At 37.9% G+C, this 21120-nt stretch overlaps 1 protein-coding gene across 3 annotated transcripts in view; it reads left to right on the top strand.

The window, feature by feature from the left end:
• Positions 1-21120, top strand: part of TMEFF1 (transmembrane protein with EGF like and two follistatin like domains 1) — a 135173-nt gene that overhangs the window by 81276 nt on the left and 32777 nt on the right. For all 3 annotated transcript variants that reach the window (XM_067292418.1, XM_067292417.1, XM_067292419.1), the window contains exons 2-4: positions 674-783; positions 5303-5432; positions 13636-13662. In XM_067292418.1, the coding sequence (XP_067148519.1) occupies positions 674-783; positions 5303-5432; positions 13636-13662 (267 nt within the window). The remainder of the gene's footprint in view (positions 1-673; positions 784-5302; positions 5433-13635; positions 13663-21120) is intronic.

Below are 21120 nucleotides of genomic sequence, written 5' to 3'. Positions count from 1 at the left end.
ATTTATACAGTCTCTTTGTTCCTTTATACTCCTCAAGTCAGTTAGCCTTTTGTACCTCTCCTATAAGCCTACTGAAGCAGGAAGTATTTTATTTTTATATATTTTTATGTAGCATCTAAGACAAAGGGCTCTGGTCCATTACTCTGACTCCTACAGTGCAAGTAAATTATAATATTTTATATGCACTTAAATGTATTTTTAGTTTGAAAGACAATAGTGTGGATTACCTGTAGACTGGAATACAGGGCAGAAAAATTCTGAAGAAGTTTCTTCAGAATTTCTTCCTTTTCAGAATCTTTCTGGCAAGTCAGACAAAAAGCTACAGTGGGCAAGAAACATGGGCTACTGCTTGTGTAAGGGTGCTGACTCCTACCAGGAGTGGAGGACACAAAACATGATTTTAGCAGTGTAAACTTGCACCTGCTCTGAAACTATGTGTGTGGTGAAGCAGAATTTAGCCATGACTGCTGTGCCAATGAAATGAACCTCCCTCTTGGGAACAGGATGTGGCCAATTCAACACAGCATATGGGACAACTTTTTTTCCTTCAGTTTCTGCAGGGGCGGGAGGGAGTGGAAGGATTCAGTGGGCTTAAGAACAAGACAGACCCTATAGTCTCAAAAATTACTTATGTTACAATTTCTTTTCTGTCTTCTTCTCCTTTTTTTCATAGAGTTAAATGTAAGAGAGCCTGATGTAAGAATGTGTGATGAATCATCATGTAAATATGGAGGAGTGTGTAAAGAAGAGGGTGATGGCTTGAAATGTGCATGTCAGTTTCAGGTAAGGATTTTTCTCTTTTCTGGCTGCTTTTCCTGCCTGCTTTTTCTGGTATATTGAAGTATTACTAGAAAGGACATTTCAAAAATTTCACTCATCAAAATACTTGTATAATCCAGCCATATCCTAATTCTTCATTGGGATTGTATGTGACTGAGCTTTACATGGTTGTGCTCAGGAAGCAATTGGTGAGTACAATTTCACATCAGTCCCCTGTTAAGTTTTGTTAAGTCAGTCTGCATCACAGACCGATGTCCAGAGTAAAGGAAGGCTGCCACATGCCTGATGCCTGTGGTCTTTTCCATCAGGACAGGTGGAGATGGGGAGCACCAGATGATACCTGCTCTCTCTGCCTTCCCCCTTCATCTCATCCTGCCCCTGAGACCTGAGATGAGAAGGAAGGTGACCTAGATGAAGTTTTATGGTTTAAATCTGGTACTTCTTATAGAACACTTGTGCTAATATTAGTATTTGGAAGATTCTTCTCTATTCTGCTGGTGGCCAAACATGGCACTTTTTACCATGGAGAATCTTAGGTCATTGTGATTATTTTTCTTGTCATATTTCTTACCTAGATAGTTGACTTGGCATGGATCTCTGCACCACAGAATCTCCTAGTCAAATCATAGCGGCAAGGTGTGTATTTTGTCAGACTCCCCAAATTCCATGTCCTTCTTCTGAGACACAGGCCATAATAGTTTTAATTCCTGTGGGCTGAAAATAATAGTAACAACAAATACATTTAAATTGGACCCAAAGAGGAAGAAAGTACAAAAGTACAAAAATGTTCTCTGGCACTGTGTGTGGGCAAGTGAAAATCAGATAATAACAGAATCACCAGTGATCATAAACTTTCTTGACTGAAAATGGTGAATTAGCCCCACTCAGAAAAAATAGTGAGATTTAATTTTAAAAAATCCTCTGAACTCTTAAAAATTAGTAAATATCAAGTTCTCATAATTTGGCATATTGATTTTTGAGCCTTTAATATACACAGTCCATACTTTTTTATAACTAACATGGCAATCCCCCCCCCCCCACTTTTTAGATAAAAGAGAATACTGAGATTCTTTGTTTTCATAATTTATATCCAGGATAAAAATATGAAATATTATGACACTCCTGGTGAAACTGCAAGAGTTGTCAGTGTTATTAATCAACTCTAGGGTGGGCTGTCCTTCAGAGTTTTAAAAATAATCTTGTATTCTGTTCACAATAAGCTATAAATCAAGAGGAACCAGATTAGCAACAGTGTGCATGTGATCTTACACTGGTTTTAGATTTTAGGGTATCAGAGCTGGCTTTTGAAGTAGTGAAGTTTAGGTGGGTGACTATGGTAAGGGCATTCTGTAACTTACATCCCGTAAGAACAATGGGATCTGATTGCCTCTTAAAATGAGAACAAGTTCTTAGCAGAAGGCTATTATTCATCAGCCTTCACTCTAGCGGTAACTTTTATTTATGAAGAATAATAAAATCAAAACCCAGTAATAATAAAAAAATGCAAAGAAAATCAATTCTAAGCTAAGCAAAGGTTTTGTTTATTTCATATAGGTGGTAAATTTGATGGCTCCCTTATACTGAGGTCATGAAGAGTAAAACAGGAGCTGGCCACCTATGTGATAAACTGATACTTCTTCTTGGGAATAATATAGGTTTCAAAAATGGAATTTTCATGCTAATTAATAAGCTTCCTTGTATTTCCTGAAAAACTTATCCTGTACTCTAAGGAAAGAAGTCTAAGCATGAGGAGAATATACTGTATTTTTCAGACATAGCAGATTGAATTCCTCCTGGTGCTCTCCACCTTAATTATACAGCTGAAACTAGCGCCTCCAAAATATCCCCTCCCAAAAATTCCCAGCCCAAACCACTAGGTTCTCTACATGAAAAACCATCTAACAGCTAGTTAGATTTTTCTGTTGACCTTAGAAGGTCTGGAAAAGGAGTTGGACAGATTTGTGTACAGTGGTTCAATTAAACACACACTGAAAGGGGAACGGGGGGATATAAGGCAGTTCTCCATAAATAGCATTTCCTATCCCCACAGCTGGAGACAGAGTACTTGGCTAAATGGACCATTGGTCTGATTCATTAAGGCATTTCTTATGTTTTTACAATTGCAGTTTAAAAAAATGTATTCTGGAAAGAGAACTGCCTAACTAAAATACTCTCAGCTGTGGGTGCTGGTCAGCTGAGGATTTTCCTGTTGAAGGAGAACTGTCACAAGGTGCAAGGCTAATGAACTTGGCTTTCCTGGCTGCCTGATAATGGGAAGTTTTGGTGAACAAAGGAGCACTGTTTTTCAGAGCCACCCTTAAACTTAAATATAAGTTGAAGACTAGCACAACCTGTCCTTCAAATTCAAGAAAATGCATATAGATCTCAGTTTCCTTTTAGCCATCACCACTCCTTCTCCATCCCTCTTATACTAAAAAAGCCCCTCTGCCTGAGAGAATCTGAATGTGTAGTCATTCCTGGCTGAGTATCATTTCTTAAATTTTTAGTGTTCTAAAACTTTAAATAGTAATGAATCATAGGTTTTCCTCTTAGGATCCCCTTTGGAGGGCAGATTTCAGTGTTGTCATTGAAACACATATAATGTCATGGCAGCAAGAGCTCCGTGGGACTCTACCTCTCTGAACATCTTGCAGGCTTTCTCTGCCTTGCCATGTCATCTACTCTACTTAAGTGATGTACTGAAGTTTTAGGCTCCAAAATTAAATTTGCGGATCAGATATAACTGAGGTGCTAAAGGATTCTTCTAAGGGTTCTGTGCTCTGCTTGCATTGACCTTAATGATATCCTGTCTTTCAGCAGCCCTAGCCATTATAAAGGATACTTCTGCTTTTATTATAACTGTGAGGTGAGGAAAAAAATGTGTTCACCAAACTTTTATAAAGGTCTTTTGCTGCAATTTGTATGATATTTTACAAAACTTAAATTAAAGAAAGGCAATACTCAACATCCAGTGATGGATATCCAGACATCCCAAATCACTAAAGAATTATCAAACTGTAAAGAAAAGGAATCATTTTGCCTCCCAATTTTTTACCCTTGGTACAGAAACTGGCAACTTTTAAACATCACTCAGCAACTTTTAGATTGAATTGAAAATTATCTATTGGAAAGTATTGTTTTCTAAAAAAAAGTCTCCTTTTCATTTATTCACTAATGCTGACTGTTGAGTGTGAAATATGACAGGACTGAAGGCTGTGATAAAATGTCTGCAAGCTATTCAATAAATGAAAGTATCACAAAACTGTTTAGAAATATTTTTCAGAGCTGGCAACATGATTTATTTCCATCTGTGCATGCTTATTTCATTCTCAGTTGGTAATCTTTGGAAGGATGACAAAGGAGGAAGGATAATTTCCTTCAAAATTTAGTATTTTGAGGTTTTTGTATGCCAAAATCAAAGAATTTTCAGCCACAGAGAATATCATTTAGAATTCAGAGAAGAAATTGTTGCCACTCTTTGGGACAGTTTAGCTTAAATAACATCATTTTTTGTGTGTCAGCTCTCTTTCACTGGGTGAGCTATATCAGTTTAATCATACATTTTACATGTTTAAAACATGTAAATTTGGGGGCTAGACTGTGTCTTTGTTCATTGTTTCTTGTTGTTTTTTTTTTCCCCCTTGGGGTTTTAAAGGTGCAAAAGATGTCTAGAATTACCATTATCATATAAGCCCCAAATAGGGCAACGTGTATTTTTCCATTCAAGGAAGTGGGGTTTGGATATCCAGGTTGGTAGGAAGTGACCTGGCACTCACTGGTGCCAGGTGGAATGGCTGTTTCAGTACGTTTCTCAGAATATTTTTGTACACATTATACATATAAGAGGCACATAGTCTGTCTGTCTTAGAATGTAAAAAATAATAAAATACAGGCTGTCCCTAACTAAATCAGTCCAAATGATAATTTTTCTCTTCTTCCTTTTTTAAAAATATACCAACCCTAATGACTTTGAGCTCAATATTTTTCCATACAGCAGTACAAAAGTATTATTACAGTTATTGACTGAGTAGAACAGACTCATGATACTCATGAATTTAATGGGGATGGTGATTGTTTTCCATCTCCCTTGAAAGACTGTTCTATGACCAAAAAGATCAGCAAATCCCCCCTTAAACAATGTTCACCTTAAATTCTCCTTTGCTCAGTTTCATCCCTCAGTGCCCAGTCATACATTCTTCTATTATCTTGAAGACGTTTTCTCTTGCCTCAGTGTGCTTATCCTTCAGATTCTTGTAGATGCTTGTCATATTCCCTCCAGTCATTTTTGAGACCCACTATAGTTATTCAGTTATTTTAATCTTTCTTACTAAATTAAGATGTTCAGAGGAATGCCTACAGTGATATTGAGAAACTAATTTTTTTTAAATTTTCCTTTAGTGAACAGAATGATAATTTGTTAGCAACATCATATATACACAACTATCATCCTGTATATTAACATGCAGCTGAGATTATTCACATGACTTTGTAGGACTGAGTTGCTTTATAATTTCTTTTTCAGTGTCACACAAATTATATTCCTGTTTGTGGATCGAATGGCGACACTTACCAAAATGAGTGCTTCCTTAGGAGAGCTGCATGCAAGCATCAGAAAGAGATAACAGTGGTATCAAGAGGACCTTGTTATGCTGGTATGTAAAATATCATTTTATGTCACTAATGAATGATGTTACAGGGTTCTTTTTTAGTTTTGCTTTTAATTCTAGAGAGATTCATTTTTGTGCTTTTTGTACAATGAAATAATGTGGAAACCACAAGTCCTCCTTAATGATGAAATATAGTTATACAGAAGAAATCTGATATGTCTCTGATATGCTAACAGGTAAATAAATAAAAACACTTAAAGGAGAAATACTTTATTTGAGACAATGCTGGTGAATACTAAAGGGGAGCTTTGATATTAATTCACAAGGCTTACAACAAAATTGAGCAGATTCCAGATTAGTCATTTCTTTAGGATTCATTTTTTTGGATGTACAGAATTAGTGTGACACCCAGCAAGTGACATCCATCATCCTGACTGCCACTACTAATTTCATTTTGGTTCATTACATCCAAGCTGTGCTTTGGGACATTCCATATCTTTTGATACATAAAAGTTATACTTTGTTATTATTAGACCAAGTAAGATACATGTCTCTGGTAGCCAAGTGTGACTACAGACCAAATAGACATTCCTAGCTAGCTTTACATTTGCTAGTTTAGTAATAGATGACAACTTAGGGGCAGCAGCCTGTTACTCGGTGGAAGCTGCAACAATCCACCTGGAAATCAGGATAAATATCTGGCAGTTTACCCAGGCAAAGTTCCACGCTGCTGCTCTGTTGTCAGTCCCAGAGCTAGCTAATTTAAATCCAGCTTGGCTACATTTACATAAGCTGCTCTAACGCCTTTGACTGCACCATAGACCTATCCCAAGATTCTGTTTTGTTTACAGACATCCAAAATGATCTATGACTTCAGTACTAGAACTAATGAAACCTGTGTTCTGTACCCAGCTCAGCTGTGTAATTCCAGCATACTTCAGACAGATGACTGAATACACCTTCTTCTTCAGTCTCCCACCTGTAAACTAACTCCAAAAGCCACAGGAATAGGACAAAATCCATTATAATTTTGAAAAACTCACATATTCCAATAACAATACCCCAGAAGTAGATTGAACTGAGGCTGTATAAATATATTTTTTTAATTTCATGCACAATTAAGAAAAAAGACTCAATGTAAAAGGTTTTTTCTCTCGCTAAAATAAAACAGTAGGAGAATGTTTTGGAAAACAAAAAAAATTTTTTTTTATATGTGGTTTATCCTACTACAAAAAAGACATTCTGAAATGAAAAATTGATTCTTCTGAGTTTCAAGTCTCTGCTAATCACTATGTCTCTCAGCTACTTTGAGATTTTTTTTTAACCTTCCTCTCCTTTTCGTTTTACACAAAAACCAGGAAATGCAGCATAATTTTTAGCAGTCAGTGTAATAGATCAAGACATGTACTGAGACACAGTTGACTAGAAAGTACTGAAAATACATTTCTGAAACTGAGGATGTGATTCAGACTTCATATTGGATTTACACTTGTACAATTTACAGTGCTTCAGTGGAGTTCTACCGGAACTGTAACTGTTATTTCCTAAGTATCTGACATCCTCTGATTAATTTTAGAATATTAGATCATAAAAGCCATTCTCTGGAACCTATCCATTCTATGTCTATGATAATAGGTAATTGTGAAGTCAATATATTTGTACTCTTGATCTGTAGAACATACATAGTGAGAATCAAATACCTAAATTTAAAAAATCCTTTATACAATCACATTAATTTTCAGCTAGTGCCTCAGAATTTGCTATGAAAATGCTTTGTTCTGAGATGCCTTTAAGAACTAAGTAGATATTCACTAGTTTCTTATCCTAATTTCAGTTTTTCAAAACAAAGGCCGGTTCTATCCTGGCAGGATATACAAGAGACAATAGGATGAAATTCTCCCTGTAGTGATGCATTAAGACTAAGTAATTTTTAAAATATGTCAGAATTCTGAATCTCATACAAGAGTAACATACTTCCCACTTGCGAGGGATTACTCCCTTCCAAAGCTATGGTAATAGAACAGACTATACAGAATGGTTTGGTCAGCTTCCTATTACCTATTTCTTGTCAGGTAACATTTTGGTTACATTTTTAAGGTCATGATGGGTTATTTAACTGCATATTTATATATTTCATTCCTTTGTCCAAATGCTGTCAGAGATGAGGGATCCCAAAATAAGCAATATTAAAGAAAGTAAATCATAGCTGCTTTAGGAATTAATAAAATGCAAATTTTTTTATTAAAAATGGTGTTTTAGATAAATGTAAGAGAATGTTTAACTGAAGCTTTGGAGTTCGCATATAGAGGTCTCAACATTTACAAAGCAAATTTTTACATGAAGGGACGTTGCTTTTTCAAATATGTGGGTTTACAGAGGAGTTTAATAACCATTGACAGAAGCTGTGGATGATTAGGGTCTGTGAGTTTCAGCCAATACCTGTAGGCCCATATTGCAGAGTATGGAAAAAACAGGAAAATGAGTGAAATGCAGCCTCAGTGTTCTCTTTGCTCAATACCTAGTTATACATTTAAGAAGTGATTGATGGTAAGCTATATAAAATTTTGTCCTACAACTAACTTGGCCTTTTGTACTCATGAGGAATGAGTCATCCAGTCTATGGTCGAGTGGAGGTAAATAGGGCCCTTGCTCTACATTAAAGTCCCTACCAGTAGTACTACCTGATAGTATTGCCTATCTTCCACCACTTTTCCTCCTTGCTCTGTTGCTCATTTCCCCATCAGTTGGGACTGGGCAGCTGATTGTGGGATTATGTTGTGTACCAGATCAGTGAACTATTCCAGCTTTTTTTTTTTTTTTAAACTTTTTATAGACTTATATTTCCCAGTCTTATCAATTTCCTATTTGCAGTACAGCCCCATAAATGCAGAGATGGGAACATACAGCAGGTCGTGAGGAGATGGCAATACCTAAACCAGGACTGCTGCCAGACTCAAAGGATCAGCAGTCTAGATGCTGACCTGAAGCCTTGGTCAGCTCAGAGAGGATGACATTAAATTGAAATTCATTCATGCTATGCCACCTGAGGATTCTCTCTTCGAGGTTATCCTGAACTGGCTGGCTAAAAGGCTATAAGAAACTAGGGAGAGAGGGTGGTCAGTGTGTTCAGAGTATTGAGAAGGAAAGTCACAAAGTCACAAAGATTTCTTCTGCCTCTTTCTGCTGGGAAATTCATTGTGTTTTACGGGTTTAGAAGAAATAAGTGTAGCAAATAAGAAATGGACTTTTATGATTCATTCCTAAGAAGGCATGCTCCTGTTAGCCCACACACAGTGCCACGATTTTGACTGCTGCCAGATTTATATTATATGCATGTGAAAATGAAACCACACAATGATATAGTACTTGATATTTTAAAATATTGTACTTAGACATTCTCAGTGTACTGCATATATTTGGAAGGCATAGTTCATTGCTTTTTATCTAAGGATTTCTGAAGTTTTTTAAAAAAAGTTATTGCATAGCTAGAAACAAATAATAGCTCTATTACATTCTCTCCCCCACCCCCCATTTTCTGTTTTATCCCTTTGTGATACATCACACTGCAGAAAAGAATGATTCTCTTAAGATTGGCTTTAATTTAATGTTCTTCAGTCTGAAGTAATCAAACTGTTACCCTGAATTGGAATGCACAGGTTTTTACTGTGAGTGGTTATTTCTGTGGGACACTCACAACGAAGCATAATTAGATACACACATTGTCCTGAAAAGGAATATACGCTAAATTTAATCCTTTTGTGGGAGTTAAGAATGTTCTACGCAACTCACTTCTGGATTTATAAACTGTGAAAATAACTCTTCATGCTCTCCCAACAAAGCCACAACAAACCTGAAAACCTGATATGAAAACATACATTTATTTTGATAGTTGACTGAGAAACTTATTTCTAGATTTTTTGTGGTACAGGAAATATACTTTAAATAAATAAATAAATAAAGCCCTCTTACTAAAGCAGCTATGTTTTCCTGTCCAGCCTGCAATGAGGGCTTGCAACAACAGAGCATCTCCCTTCTGTCATTATGAAGGAAATGTTTTGGAAGTAAAGAGCAAGGCTTACATAGATATACCTCATCAACACATGCCAGAATTTAATATCTAGTGCTTCTTTTGCAAGATATAATTAAGCAGGAAATAGCTAGCAGCATCAAGTGATAGCAAAAGCTTTTTCCCCAAAGATGTAGAGGAAAATAGGCATTCCTGTTGGATAGCCTGGCACAGTGGAGGTTAAAAGCCCATCTCCAGCAGCCAGAGGCCTTGCAGCTGCTGGCAATTAGGCTTGTCAGCACTCTTCCCCAAAGATCCTGCTGGCCTATCAAAACTGAAGGTAATTGATAGCAGGCAGCCGTGTTCCTGGAGGGTGGGGATATAAATCTAGCAGGAGGAGGATGAAGTTGTTGTGGCTAGGATGTGGTGACAGCTGAGCTAGTATACTTCTTAACAAACTTCTTTTGTGCACTGGCAGCACTGTGAATGGTGCTCCCCTGCCTATGAGCAGCGGGAAGTTGGAGCTTGCATTGTTTTGCTTTGATCTTTGCTCTGACTGGGTCTTGAGATGGTCTGTTCCAATTTTGGATCTCTTCTGAAACTCTAGCCTTTGCACTGCTGCTTTGAGATTTCAGTGATCTGTACTGCTGCAGGAGACAGTGCAGAATTGCACAGTGCTGCAGAAAGAGTGAAATTTAAAAGCTCCCACCCAGTTTTCATAGCAGCACCCTCATTGCCTTATCTAGTATCAACTGTAGATCAGGATGTTCTTTAATAGCAAGTTAACAACAATCTTACCTACTCTTTAGCTAAAGGCACTTTTCTCTATTCAGAATTAAATGGCAAAAAGCTTGCCCTGTCCCACCATAGAAAGGGTTACTTAATTAGATCTCCATTAACCTGAAAATCCAGATGGATTATAATCAACTAACAGGAACCGTGACTTAAGATAGCAGCTGCCCTTTCTCTCTTCTATTTGATGAAAAGAGTAATTGAAGACAATTAAATAAAAACAATCAGCATTATCTAGGGCTTATTCAGTGAAGTTTCTGGAATGTTGATTTGGGAAGGCCAATTTCTGCTTAACAGAAGGAAATGGTACATACTGTCTTTGTATTAAAAGCATTGCAGCTATATCCCAAAAGCTTTAGGGGAAAATCCAGGTCTTTGGCATAAAGAGTATAATAACTCTTGGGTGCTGAAAATCCCTTCTCAGCTGTCAGCTAATCCTTGCAATAACTAAATTCCACAAATATATCAGCTTTTTAGTTTGTGTCTTAAGAGTGGCCTACAGTTTTACTTCTGATGTGTCAGTTGTTTCTTTCTGCTCCTGGCTGAATAGCTTCTGACCTATTTCTTAGATCTAAAAATGATGCAGTATTTAGGCATTACTTCACCTGTCTGTGTGCAGGATCTGATAGGTTTGTTCTGGAAATGCCCACTGGATCATGTACCCCATCTGAATTAAAGTAGAGGAGTTTACTTTCTTAAATTTCATCAGTGGTGTATCTGTCATCCTGCTTATACTAAACAGTTTGGAGCATTTGCCCCCAGTAGAGGAGAGACAGGTTCAATTTTCGTGTTCATTTAAGTGAGTTAAAAGCCACCTGCCCTGGGAGAGCAGCCTGATCTGAATGAGAGAGGCTGCAAGCTTGGTTGGGATTGGGGAGGGTACTCTCTACATCAAAGCACAGTACAGAAATGACTGAGGCCCTGAGAGAGCAAAAAAAGAGGGATTCTGACTGCAGCCTGATTTTAGCATGATTACCCTGGAAACAAGCTCCCAAACTCGGAGAGGCTGTACATTTGTGTACAAACACATTTTTTATGAACCTATTTGGAAAACAGTGGCTTAAGTAAATAAAGAAGTCAGTCACTCTCTAATTACTGACTTGTGGCTGGGGAATGCTCTTTCTTTCCAGATTCCTTCTTGTTTGAATGTTCTCTTTGCTGGGTCTCATTGGTGTACCTGTTGTGTGGAGAACACTTTCGGAAATCCTGAATTGGTTAGGGGACTGAAAAGAGCAGGGCTGCTTGTACAAGTAAGCTTGCAAAAAAATGCTACTTTCTAACCAGCAGTTGCTTAGGAAAGTCTCAGAAAAAACAGAAACACTAGCTTGGTTTAGCATGATTACCCTGGAGACAAGAGTTTTAGTACAGCTCATAAACTCAGAGAGGAAGCACAAGATCTGAGTGAAAAGTCAGAAATGGTACAAAGTGTCATACAGGATGCCACTCTTGGCTTTCAGATCTCAAGAAACCATAAAAAGGGCAGGCATGGATCTATCCCATTACAAGGATGTTCTGCTGAGTGGAGACAGAGCTGCCTGTGGACTTCACCTCTGTCAACCCAATGATCTATAGGGACAGGTGTTCTGCACATCACTTGGCTCTCTTGTTACAGCTTCTACTGTCTATACAGTGATAGCTCCTCTGCCTCACAGCATATACACTTAATGGTATAACTGGAGCCCCACAGCACAGTGACTGCTGTGCACTAGAACTGAATGGTATTTCTTGCCTTGAGGCTGAATATGCCAGCAAAAGCATGTGGAGAGGTAGATTTTGAAAAAAAAGCATGGAATGACTCAGTTCTCTGAGACATTTTAGCCTTTGGTTTTTATATGAGCTACATGTTAAACTTACTCATATTTGTAGGTTTTAAAAAAACAAAACAAAACACCAAAGCAACCAAAAGCATATCACACAATTTCAACCATTACGAAGAAGCCTATGGACTTACCTCATATAAATTATACACCTTTAAATTTATTAATGAAGCCATGTCGCACCATAATTTAGCATATTTTTCAGTGATTCAACAATGAAATGTTATATGGGATTGTCTACTTTGTCAGTAAACTGGGTCACTATCCATGAAACAGACCCCTTTCTTCTGTTTTTGCATTTATTTCTGTAAGGTAATAAGCTTCTATTAGGTACAGAATTGTGGTATAGAATGAAAGAAAGGAAAATTTAGGCTGACGAAAAGAAAAATCTCTATTCCTGACACTCCATGTGACAAGAGATTATTTCTAATGTGTGAAGTGACCCAGTAACATGGAATTTCACACTTTTATCCACGCACTAGAAGGAATTATTCTTAGAAATATAGCCATTTTAAAAAGTGGGGGAGAACTGAACAAATTGACAATTTGGTTTTTCCTCTGATGTGAACAATGAGCTCATACATGAGAGTAAGAATGCCACTTCTCTCTCTGTCTGTTCTCATTGTTCTTTCCAGGCTTATGGAAATAAATTCAGCTACCTTCTCCGTCACCAAAGCTGGCATGAAAGGAGAGGTCTGAGATGAGCAGAGTAGGTGCTCTGCTCCTCTCCTCATCTTCCAGAGAAGCTGAGCTAACTGGGATAGGAAGCAATTTACTCACAGTAATTGCCATCCTGTTCTCTCCTTTCCATCTCCTGCGAGCAAAAAAGACAGAGGAAGATTTGTGATTCAGAGGATGGCTTTATTGTAGTGCTAACTGAAGACCCTGAGCACAATGCTGCCCAAAGCTCTAGTCTATTGCTCCAAAGCTGAGCTAGTTCATCTGGGGTGCTGATGCAGCTAAAGTCCTGCTGATGCTTGAACTGTTAATGCAAAGGGTATGCAGCTTCAAGCTGTCACGCATCAGATACTAATCCAATCAGTCTGTGATGCCAATGAAATAACTGTGGATTTAGTGAAGTGATTTTTGATGAAGTGATCAACTCACTTGAGAGGAGCTAGTTTATAGTTAGTTGACCTAAGTCAACTTTATTTTGAGCACTGTTTGCTTCAGAAAGTGCTTCTTCAGTCAGGTGATTTATGTGCGCCTCCTTCAAGTATTATTCTCAGAGTCAGAGGGTGGGGCAAACCCCCCCCCAACAAACTACTTATGTTTGTAAGTAGTTTCCAAAAATCAAACTGTATACTCTTTTTGTCTGTTTAGGCTTAACAAGTTTGAATTTGTAACAATTTAAAAGCGGCAGAGATAACAATTTTGTTTTCAGCAATGAATGCTGCTGTTCTATGAGTAAAAATACCCTGACAGGGAAGGGAGGATAGGACACAGTAAGCATGGACAAACTGTGTTGAAGGATGCCAAATCTTAGCAAGATGTTTTGCTTTTACAGCTGGCTCATGAAATATAACACCTGTATGATGTTTTACAGTGGCAAGTTCCTGAACAAACAGCTGTTCCTGGAGCAATATTTTCATTTACTTTCTTTTTATTTTCTCCCCCTTCACTTCCATTTCAGATAATGGCTCTGGATCAGGAGAAGGAGGTGAGTACCAAACCTCAGTTACATTTACTCTTGGTCTTTCCTTTTTAGTATACATCTATCTATGTTTTATCTACAGGGTTGCTGTACCACCATGAATTATGAAAAATTATGACAACTTAAAAATCAGTTTGAATGTTATAGTGTGATCTGAGCATCTCAGAATAGTCTTTGTACAGAAATAGTTTGCAGTGTGCATTTGATTAATGTTGTTCTTTCAGATTTGACCGGTATCATTTCTCATTTTTCTCTTGCATGCTAAAAAGGTGTTGCCAGCAATGCAGTGTAATATTTAGATCCCTACTAAACCACTGCGTTTCACTTGCAGTAATGCCTAGGAATGTCTATTCACAATGAATTTTCTAATTTTTTTTTCTTGCATTCATTTCCTTAGCATCTGCAATGTCTAGTTATCACATGATCCTTTGTCAAACATGTCGTGTAGAAAAGGATAAAGATTACAGTTTGATAACTGTTTTTAACAAATACTTTAGTATTTCTGTTCAAAGGTGTATATTCACAAAGGGAACATAGCACAACTAGTACTAATAGAAGCTTCCCTGTCTTTGACCACATCTTAACTTTCTTCCAAGATTTAAAACGAAAAGTAATTTTAGTTCTATCTTTGATACTGCTAGCAAGAATACATATAGAATGAAAAATGTGAGATACAGATATACAGGCAAGGCAATTAATTTTGCTTTTAGGCTTTGCTTGTACTAAGAAACTGTTGCAGTTTATACTGATGAGACTGAGTTTATTTGGGCTGCTGTGTTTGACATCTTGTTTTAAGTACACATTATCTGAACAAATTGTTCCCTCAAACTTCTAAGGGATCCTTCATTTTCATAGCCATTCCACAATGCCTTGTATGAACTCGAAGAGCCTGCATGTCTACTTACGCCTGCTCCCAATATCCCTTCCATTCTGTGTTTTGTTTAATTCTGTGCTGCCTAGGGGAAAAAAAAATGTGGGCAATATGTGGGAGGCAGGAACCAATCCGCTTCCGTTGGTGCATTTCCATCAAAAGTGGTGCGGTATACAGTAAGCCTTGTTCATTAAGGCTATATAAAAAGTTGCTCCACCAGCCCATATGAGGTCTTAATTTTTGCTGATACAGGGTTAAGTTGCCTTTGCCTATCTAGCATGTGTTGAAATCTTAAAAGTAATATGTGTATAGCTACATGAAAATATGCTTTTGTGCAAAATGATCACTGATATCACTGCATGCTTAAACACAACATTTAACTTTCCAGAAATCAGGAACTAGCTCCCTCTTTTTTCATGTATCAAGCAAAGGGGAGGCGTTCTGCTCCTCTTTAATAATTGATTACCGGTAAATTCCTAAGCTACTGCTAGTATGTGTTCATTCTCACCTTTGTTTCCTTTTACTTGCCTTCATTTTTCAGAACAGTATTTGAAAGAACAATTCCCTGTTCAGCTACTGCCACCTGTTACCTCTGCTGGTGACTTTTTTCTGATGCTTTTCTTCCTGAGATTGCATCACACTCTTTCCTTAGCTCCTTTTGTTTATCCTTCCCACATCCTCACCCAGCTTGTTATTCCAATACAGCTGTTCCCTTTTCTGTTTTTTAGTCTGAGAGTTGCTTGCCTCAGTACTATCATATGTTTCTTATAGGAGACAGACAGATGACAGTAATTTAGCCTGTCTCTGACTTTTATTTTTACTGCAGTTTTAGAAATATTTGAATGCTGTTGGGAATTTTCTCTGATTTCCCAATCAGATACAAAAACTTGTTCAAGTCCCTTGTAAATTTAACTATGCTGGTCTGGAAGAGGTTGGCAGTTGATTGACAGGTGTGGGGATCGTTTGGATATTTTTATGAACAATTTGAAGGAAAAGTATGACAGAACATGCTGTGTTTTCTCTGTTAGGCTACTCACTGAAGAGGTGAAAGATTCAAGCTCAAACATACTTGTTGCTTGAGTTGGGGCATGATGCTGAATCCAGGTCAACAGTCTCCTGATAAAGGAGTTCCGAAATGGGTCTCCCTTGATCTCTGCTGCTGTAGCTGTTCTCATTTAAAATATTCAATGAGTTTGAGACAAAGAGAGTGGGAAGAACGCTTCAGCCTGGAGGTTAGAAGGATGTTATGCTATAGAAAGGCATTGTTAGCTGGGATTCAGTGCTCCAGTGAACTTTAATTATTTATACAAAATAGAATGGCAGCATTTGAAGAGATGTGGTGATCTGACTATACTACGTTAGAGCAATGGTTAGTGTATTTTCTCGGGAGGTGATATATAGGTTCAGTTCATTTCAGGCAGAGAGGAAAGAAATGAATCTGGGCCTCTTGACCCCAGATGAGTATCTGAACTGCTGAGGTACTGAGTAAAAATGGGACATGGTGGCCGCTATCACTGCCTCCTCCGGCATTTTTGTGATGTTAGCCCTTCATTTGTTTGGCTTTCTTCCAAGTGCCTTTGGGCCAACTGAAGTGTTCCCATTTTTGTTCAGTATGAAACAAGTTGGTTGTAGTTCTTAATTTTAGATAGAGAAATTGTTTTAAACAACAAGAAACTGAAATTCCTGTTTGGCACTTTTTTTTTTCCTCTCCCCCCCCTTCTTTTCTTTTTTTTCCATATATCTAGACCTATTTGTGACACAGTGAGTTAGTACTATTCCAGTCCACCTTTGTCACTTAATTGGGTGTTGCATAGTACTTCCCCCCCAAAGCAGGCTAGCTTTCAGTATGTTGAGTCATGGAATCCATTGTTGCTTAGATTATTGAGATTTTTTTCTGGCCAAAAGCTCAAGACTATTCTCACGATATATTTGTGTCTGGAGTTAATGTTATTCCATTATTCAAGTGTAAGAGCCTTACAAGAAGGCATTAACAAGATCAGAGGCCTATTACAGACTAAGAAAATTTAGAATTAAAAATAAGTTTTTAAAAGGATGCAGAACCTATTGAGGACAGAAGTACATCACTTGGGACCCAGATAAAGAGAAAAGAGGAGGAACACAGACAGCGGGTCACTTGCACAGGAGGTGCACTCGCCAGTGCACACCACCATCATGCATCCATGATAGTCCAGCCAGGGGGCTGATGAGAGCACAGCACAGCTCCTTCCTGGCCCAGTCTTCTCAGATTGCTGCCCAAGGAAACCAGAGCATGCAGAGATACAGTAATCACCCAGGCCTTCATACTCTTGGCTAAGGGTGCAGAAACAGGAACCAAGATTGCATGAGGAGCTTATGTGCACTACAGGTTAGTTACAGCTACTGCTTGTAAGTACAAAGAATATGAAATGGAAGTGGAAAAACACAAGTGGAAGTGAGAGAGAGCCATCAAATGAGCAAACATGCTTGCTTAGGAATTTCTATGTTTTCTTGTTAGGTTTTGTGTTTCCAGATGTTAATCATAGAATTAGTGTTTGCTGTGCCTCATATGCATAACTGGTGTGATTGTGTATGCACCAGTGATGCTTGCATACATGAAAAGGATGAGTGCATCTGCTTGTACATGTTCGGGAAGCATTGCTACTGCAGGAGATATACTGTTTGCTGGTAGGTTTTTTTTAATCTGAAGAAAGAACTGAGGAAGTGTCTAAACTCTGCTCTTCAGTTGCTATAGATCTGTCTGTGACAGTTTCTACTGCTTAAATTGGCTTGTTTGTTTTACATGCAGCTTAGATTTGTGTTTCGTTTTCCAGATGCAGAACAAGCTCATTAATTATTCTGAAACTTGACTTGATACAGAATTTTCCTCCCACTCCAGAACTGTAGGATGTTATGTGCATTTATTTTTATGACAAAAAAGAACAGACTTAGAGCTGATTTAAAAAGAAACAAAAATTTCCTGTTTCTCAAGGATTATTTCAGAGAATGTCTTGCCTTAGAAATTGTCATGTGCTGCAAAACCACTAAAGACCATGGAACTACTGAGCCAGATTCTCTGCCAAATCACATTTACTGTTACAGAAATATTATATCTTAGGCAAAGAAGTAAGAGTGGGAGCATTTTTTTCAGTATGCCTGAATGAAATGACAGAAATATCATTTTTTAAGGGTGATACAATTATCTAGTTGCTCTCTGACATTCTGGGTAAGCAATTTCCATTTTCTGTGCTCTGATAGCATAGTATCTATAAAGAGTTGCAATAAATTCACTCATTCTGCTCATTCCAGAAGTCTGAACCTTCAATTACCACAATAAAAATTACAGCTTTTGATCACTTGTGGCAATGGGTATCCTGAGGCTACTTCTAATAAGATTATAGATTGTTAATTCAGAAATTAGAGAAGTTTCAAAGACCTCATTACTCTACCGTTATATTTCACCTCTGTAAAAAGCAGTGTTAAAGAGCGGGACTCAGCCCTAAGAAGTTGCTTAACTGAGACCATAGCTGGTTCCCTTAGGTTTGCATTTAAGATATGGCCTTCTCTGTGTAATCTTATATGAATGATTCTGCAATTTCCCCGGTCTGAAGAATGCAACCATAAAAATCATTCTTATTCCACTTTGTTTAAACTGTGATTTGTTATTGTTTGAGGCAGAACTGGTGAAAGAGAAGTCACAGTGTCAAATTCGCTTTCATCATTGCCAGTTGTAAACTGCAACACTACTTGGCCTGCTGGATGTAGTTCCACAACTGGTAGGTCAGGGTATGAAAAATGATCCTTAGGTTGTCACATGTACAGAAAGGAGGTGGATTGCCAGCCTGCATGTCACACTTCCTTTGTTCTAACATGCATTTTCCCTTTAAAATTCCTATTTCTGGGGGAACCTGTCATGTTCCCCCTATAAAAAAAATCTGTGTCGACCCAATAAAGTAGCCTCAGGAAGATTAGCTTCAGTACATTTATGTGAATGTGACTAAGGATGTGCTTTTACCATTTTTTATTCAAGGTGCTTTCTATGTGAAAACAGTTTTTTCTCAAGTTTACAATTTTTATACTAGCAGAGAAGGTCCAATAAGAAGCAGTCATCTTATTGATCTTCTTGCTCTTTTGTTATGCAAAAAGTTGGCACCCAACTCTCCTAGCTAAATAGAAGCCTTATCATTAAGCTGAAGTTGCCTTGATATTTAGAAGACCTCAGTTTTGGTTTAATTACATCGTCCTTGTTAATATTCTAAAAAAGATCCTAGCACTACATTGCCCTACTAATTGTGAGGCAACTGACAGAGAAATTGAGGCCATTGGTTCAAATTCTTCTCAGATTTACAATTGTGTTACACTTCTAGAAGAAATTTTGGCCCACAGCAGATGGAACATTGATTCTTGAAGAGAAGTTTTTGGAAATGCAGCTGGTTCCCCTTTGTCAAAAGTGTTGGTGACAAAGATAATTTACTTTCCTCTGGTAGTATTCCTTATTTGTAGGGCTTTTTTTGGTAGTGCTTACCATCTGGCATACAAACACAGTGCAATAACTTTTAAAGGAGATCTGGTAACTCAGAAGGAATAAGGTTCTCTTCTTTGCTAGATGTGCACTTCTGAGCAATCTTTTCAGTTTCTCTCCAGGTAAAGGCCTTTTTTCTTCTTGTTCCAGTTAGGCCTTACTTTCTTTATTTGATACTGCCAGAAAATGCCAGCTGCGATGTTGACTTTGTGATACAGTTAGGCTTTTGTGAGGATATGTTGAAAACGATCATCACATGTTCTGTATGCTATCAAACAGTTAATAAATAGTAACAGCTTCCAAACCAGCTCCTCAGAGACAAATCAGTGACCTAGAAGAGAGAGGTTTTATGGTCTAGTAGCAGACCTGCAAAGGAAAGATGTCTAAATGTTCTACTTGTTCATGAAATTAATTTTTTTATTTCTTTGTTTATAGTGTGTCTGCTTACCTAAGCAAAACACACCTCTGATATTAAAAAAAAGTACTGGTAGTTAGACAGATGGCACCCAGTCATTTCAGGCTTTCGAGCTGAGGAAATAACGTGCTTGCAATACATATAGCTAAGTTAATTATTATTAAAACAATTTGTTTTGAATTTCTTATCCTTTTGAATTTCTAATCCCTCTGAAATTTAATAGCTAAAGTATCTTGTGATGAAGGTCTAGCAGATTGCATTTACTAATTAATAAATTGATATACAGTATGTGCTTTTTAGCAGGCTGCCATCTGTTACTTCCCCTCACTGGGGACAACACTTATCCATAATTGTCACACAGTCAGGGTGATATAAATACACAGTTTAGAACCTTGTATAATTTTTTTGTTTTAATTTGTGATACTGCTACTCATTTATTCTAATGTATTTTAAAATGACTGTAGAAGCAGGATGGTGATTAACACCCTGGATAGGAGGTAACATCATGTCTTTTAGCATGTTTCTATAATGCAGAGTGATTTAGAAAGATTTAAGTGGTGATTCCATCACGTTTTTTGTCACTGAGTATCACTTGAACTTCAAATAGCCCTATTTATTTCTGTTAAGATCCTACTCCTTGTAAGTAAAAATAACACCAAACTAAATCTTACAAGAAGCACTACATTTTTACCTAAGGTTCAGGGAAAGAGAGGTAAATGGCCTGAATGTTCAGGCCTTCTGTTGATGAAAACTTGCTCTAAGCAGTATTTTCAGGGGTGCTAGTGTCACCGAAATTGGGAGGAAAAACTCCTTAACACCAGTGTAGCATTAAGAAGCAGGCATTCTCTTTATTATGGCACTGGGTGCACGGGGAATAGCTCCACCCAACGTGCACACCGTGTGTCGCATCATCTAAAGTTTATATTGCTCTATCCTATGCATATGCATTAAATTTCCAGGAATGATTATACATATTCATTCTATTTCCTAGAACTAATTATTACATTTACATAATCATTACGCATGCGGTCTGAGTCTCTGGGGGTCTTCTGTGGGGGTCTCTGGTGGTCTCTGGTGGTGTCAGAAGAGGTGTCACTCAGTGTCTTGCCATGAACTTTGCTCTACTTTTCCATACATGGTCTCAACTTGGCTTGCTTCCTTGTTTGAGAAAAGCTGTCTTGGTCCTAATCTTGGCTCCAACTGGCTTCTGCTGGTTTATTTGTACTTTCTCAGGATGTATCGGTCGCAGCTGCACCTGTGTCCTTGGGCATGTTTGTCTGAGGCTCCTGTTGAGACTCCTTCTTGTCTGAGCTGGTAAGAGTTCTCCCATTTCTCCCACCCAGCTTGAGACTCTTTCTTGTCTGGGGCCTTTGGTAACACTAGCACTTGCTCACAAGGATGCTGGAGTCAGGGGCACAGAAAGACAAATTCTTCTTGCCTCCTGTGTAAGCTGATCAATGGGAAATGAGGGCCTGTCCTCCTTATGTGGCCAAACACATGTTGCATAAACACATTCTCCACATTCTTGAAATTGTGGAACAGCTCCCTTGGTGTGGGGTGACGTTTTCCTGTCCCTTCCCTTTTCCACTGTCATCTAGTCATGCGTAATTTCCCTGATGGTTATTCTGAAACTATTTAGTCCTCCTTTGGAGAAAGAGGTGTTAGCTGTATTTGAAGCAG

Source organism: Apteryx mantelli, chromosome 2, assembly GCF_036417845.1.
Source record: "Apteryx mantelli isolate bAptMan1 chromosome 2, bAptMan1.hap1, whole genome shotgun sequence".
In the NCBI taxonomy this organism is placed as follows: Eukaryota; Metazoa; Chordata; class Aves; order Apterygiformes; family Apterygidae; genus Apteryx; species Apteryx mantelli.
The sequence above is the reverse complement of the archived record's forward strand: the minus strand, read 5'-3'. Positions and strand labels throughout refer to the sequence as shown.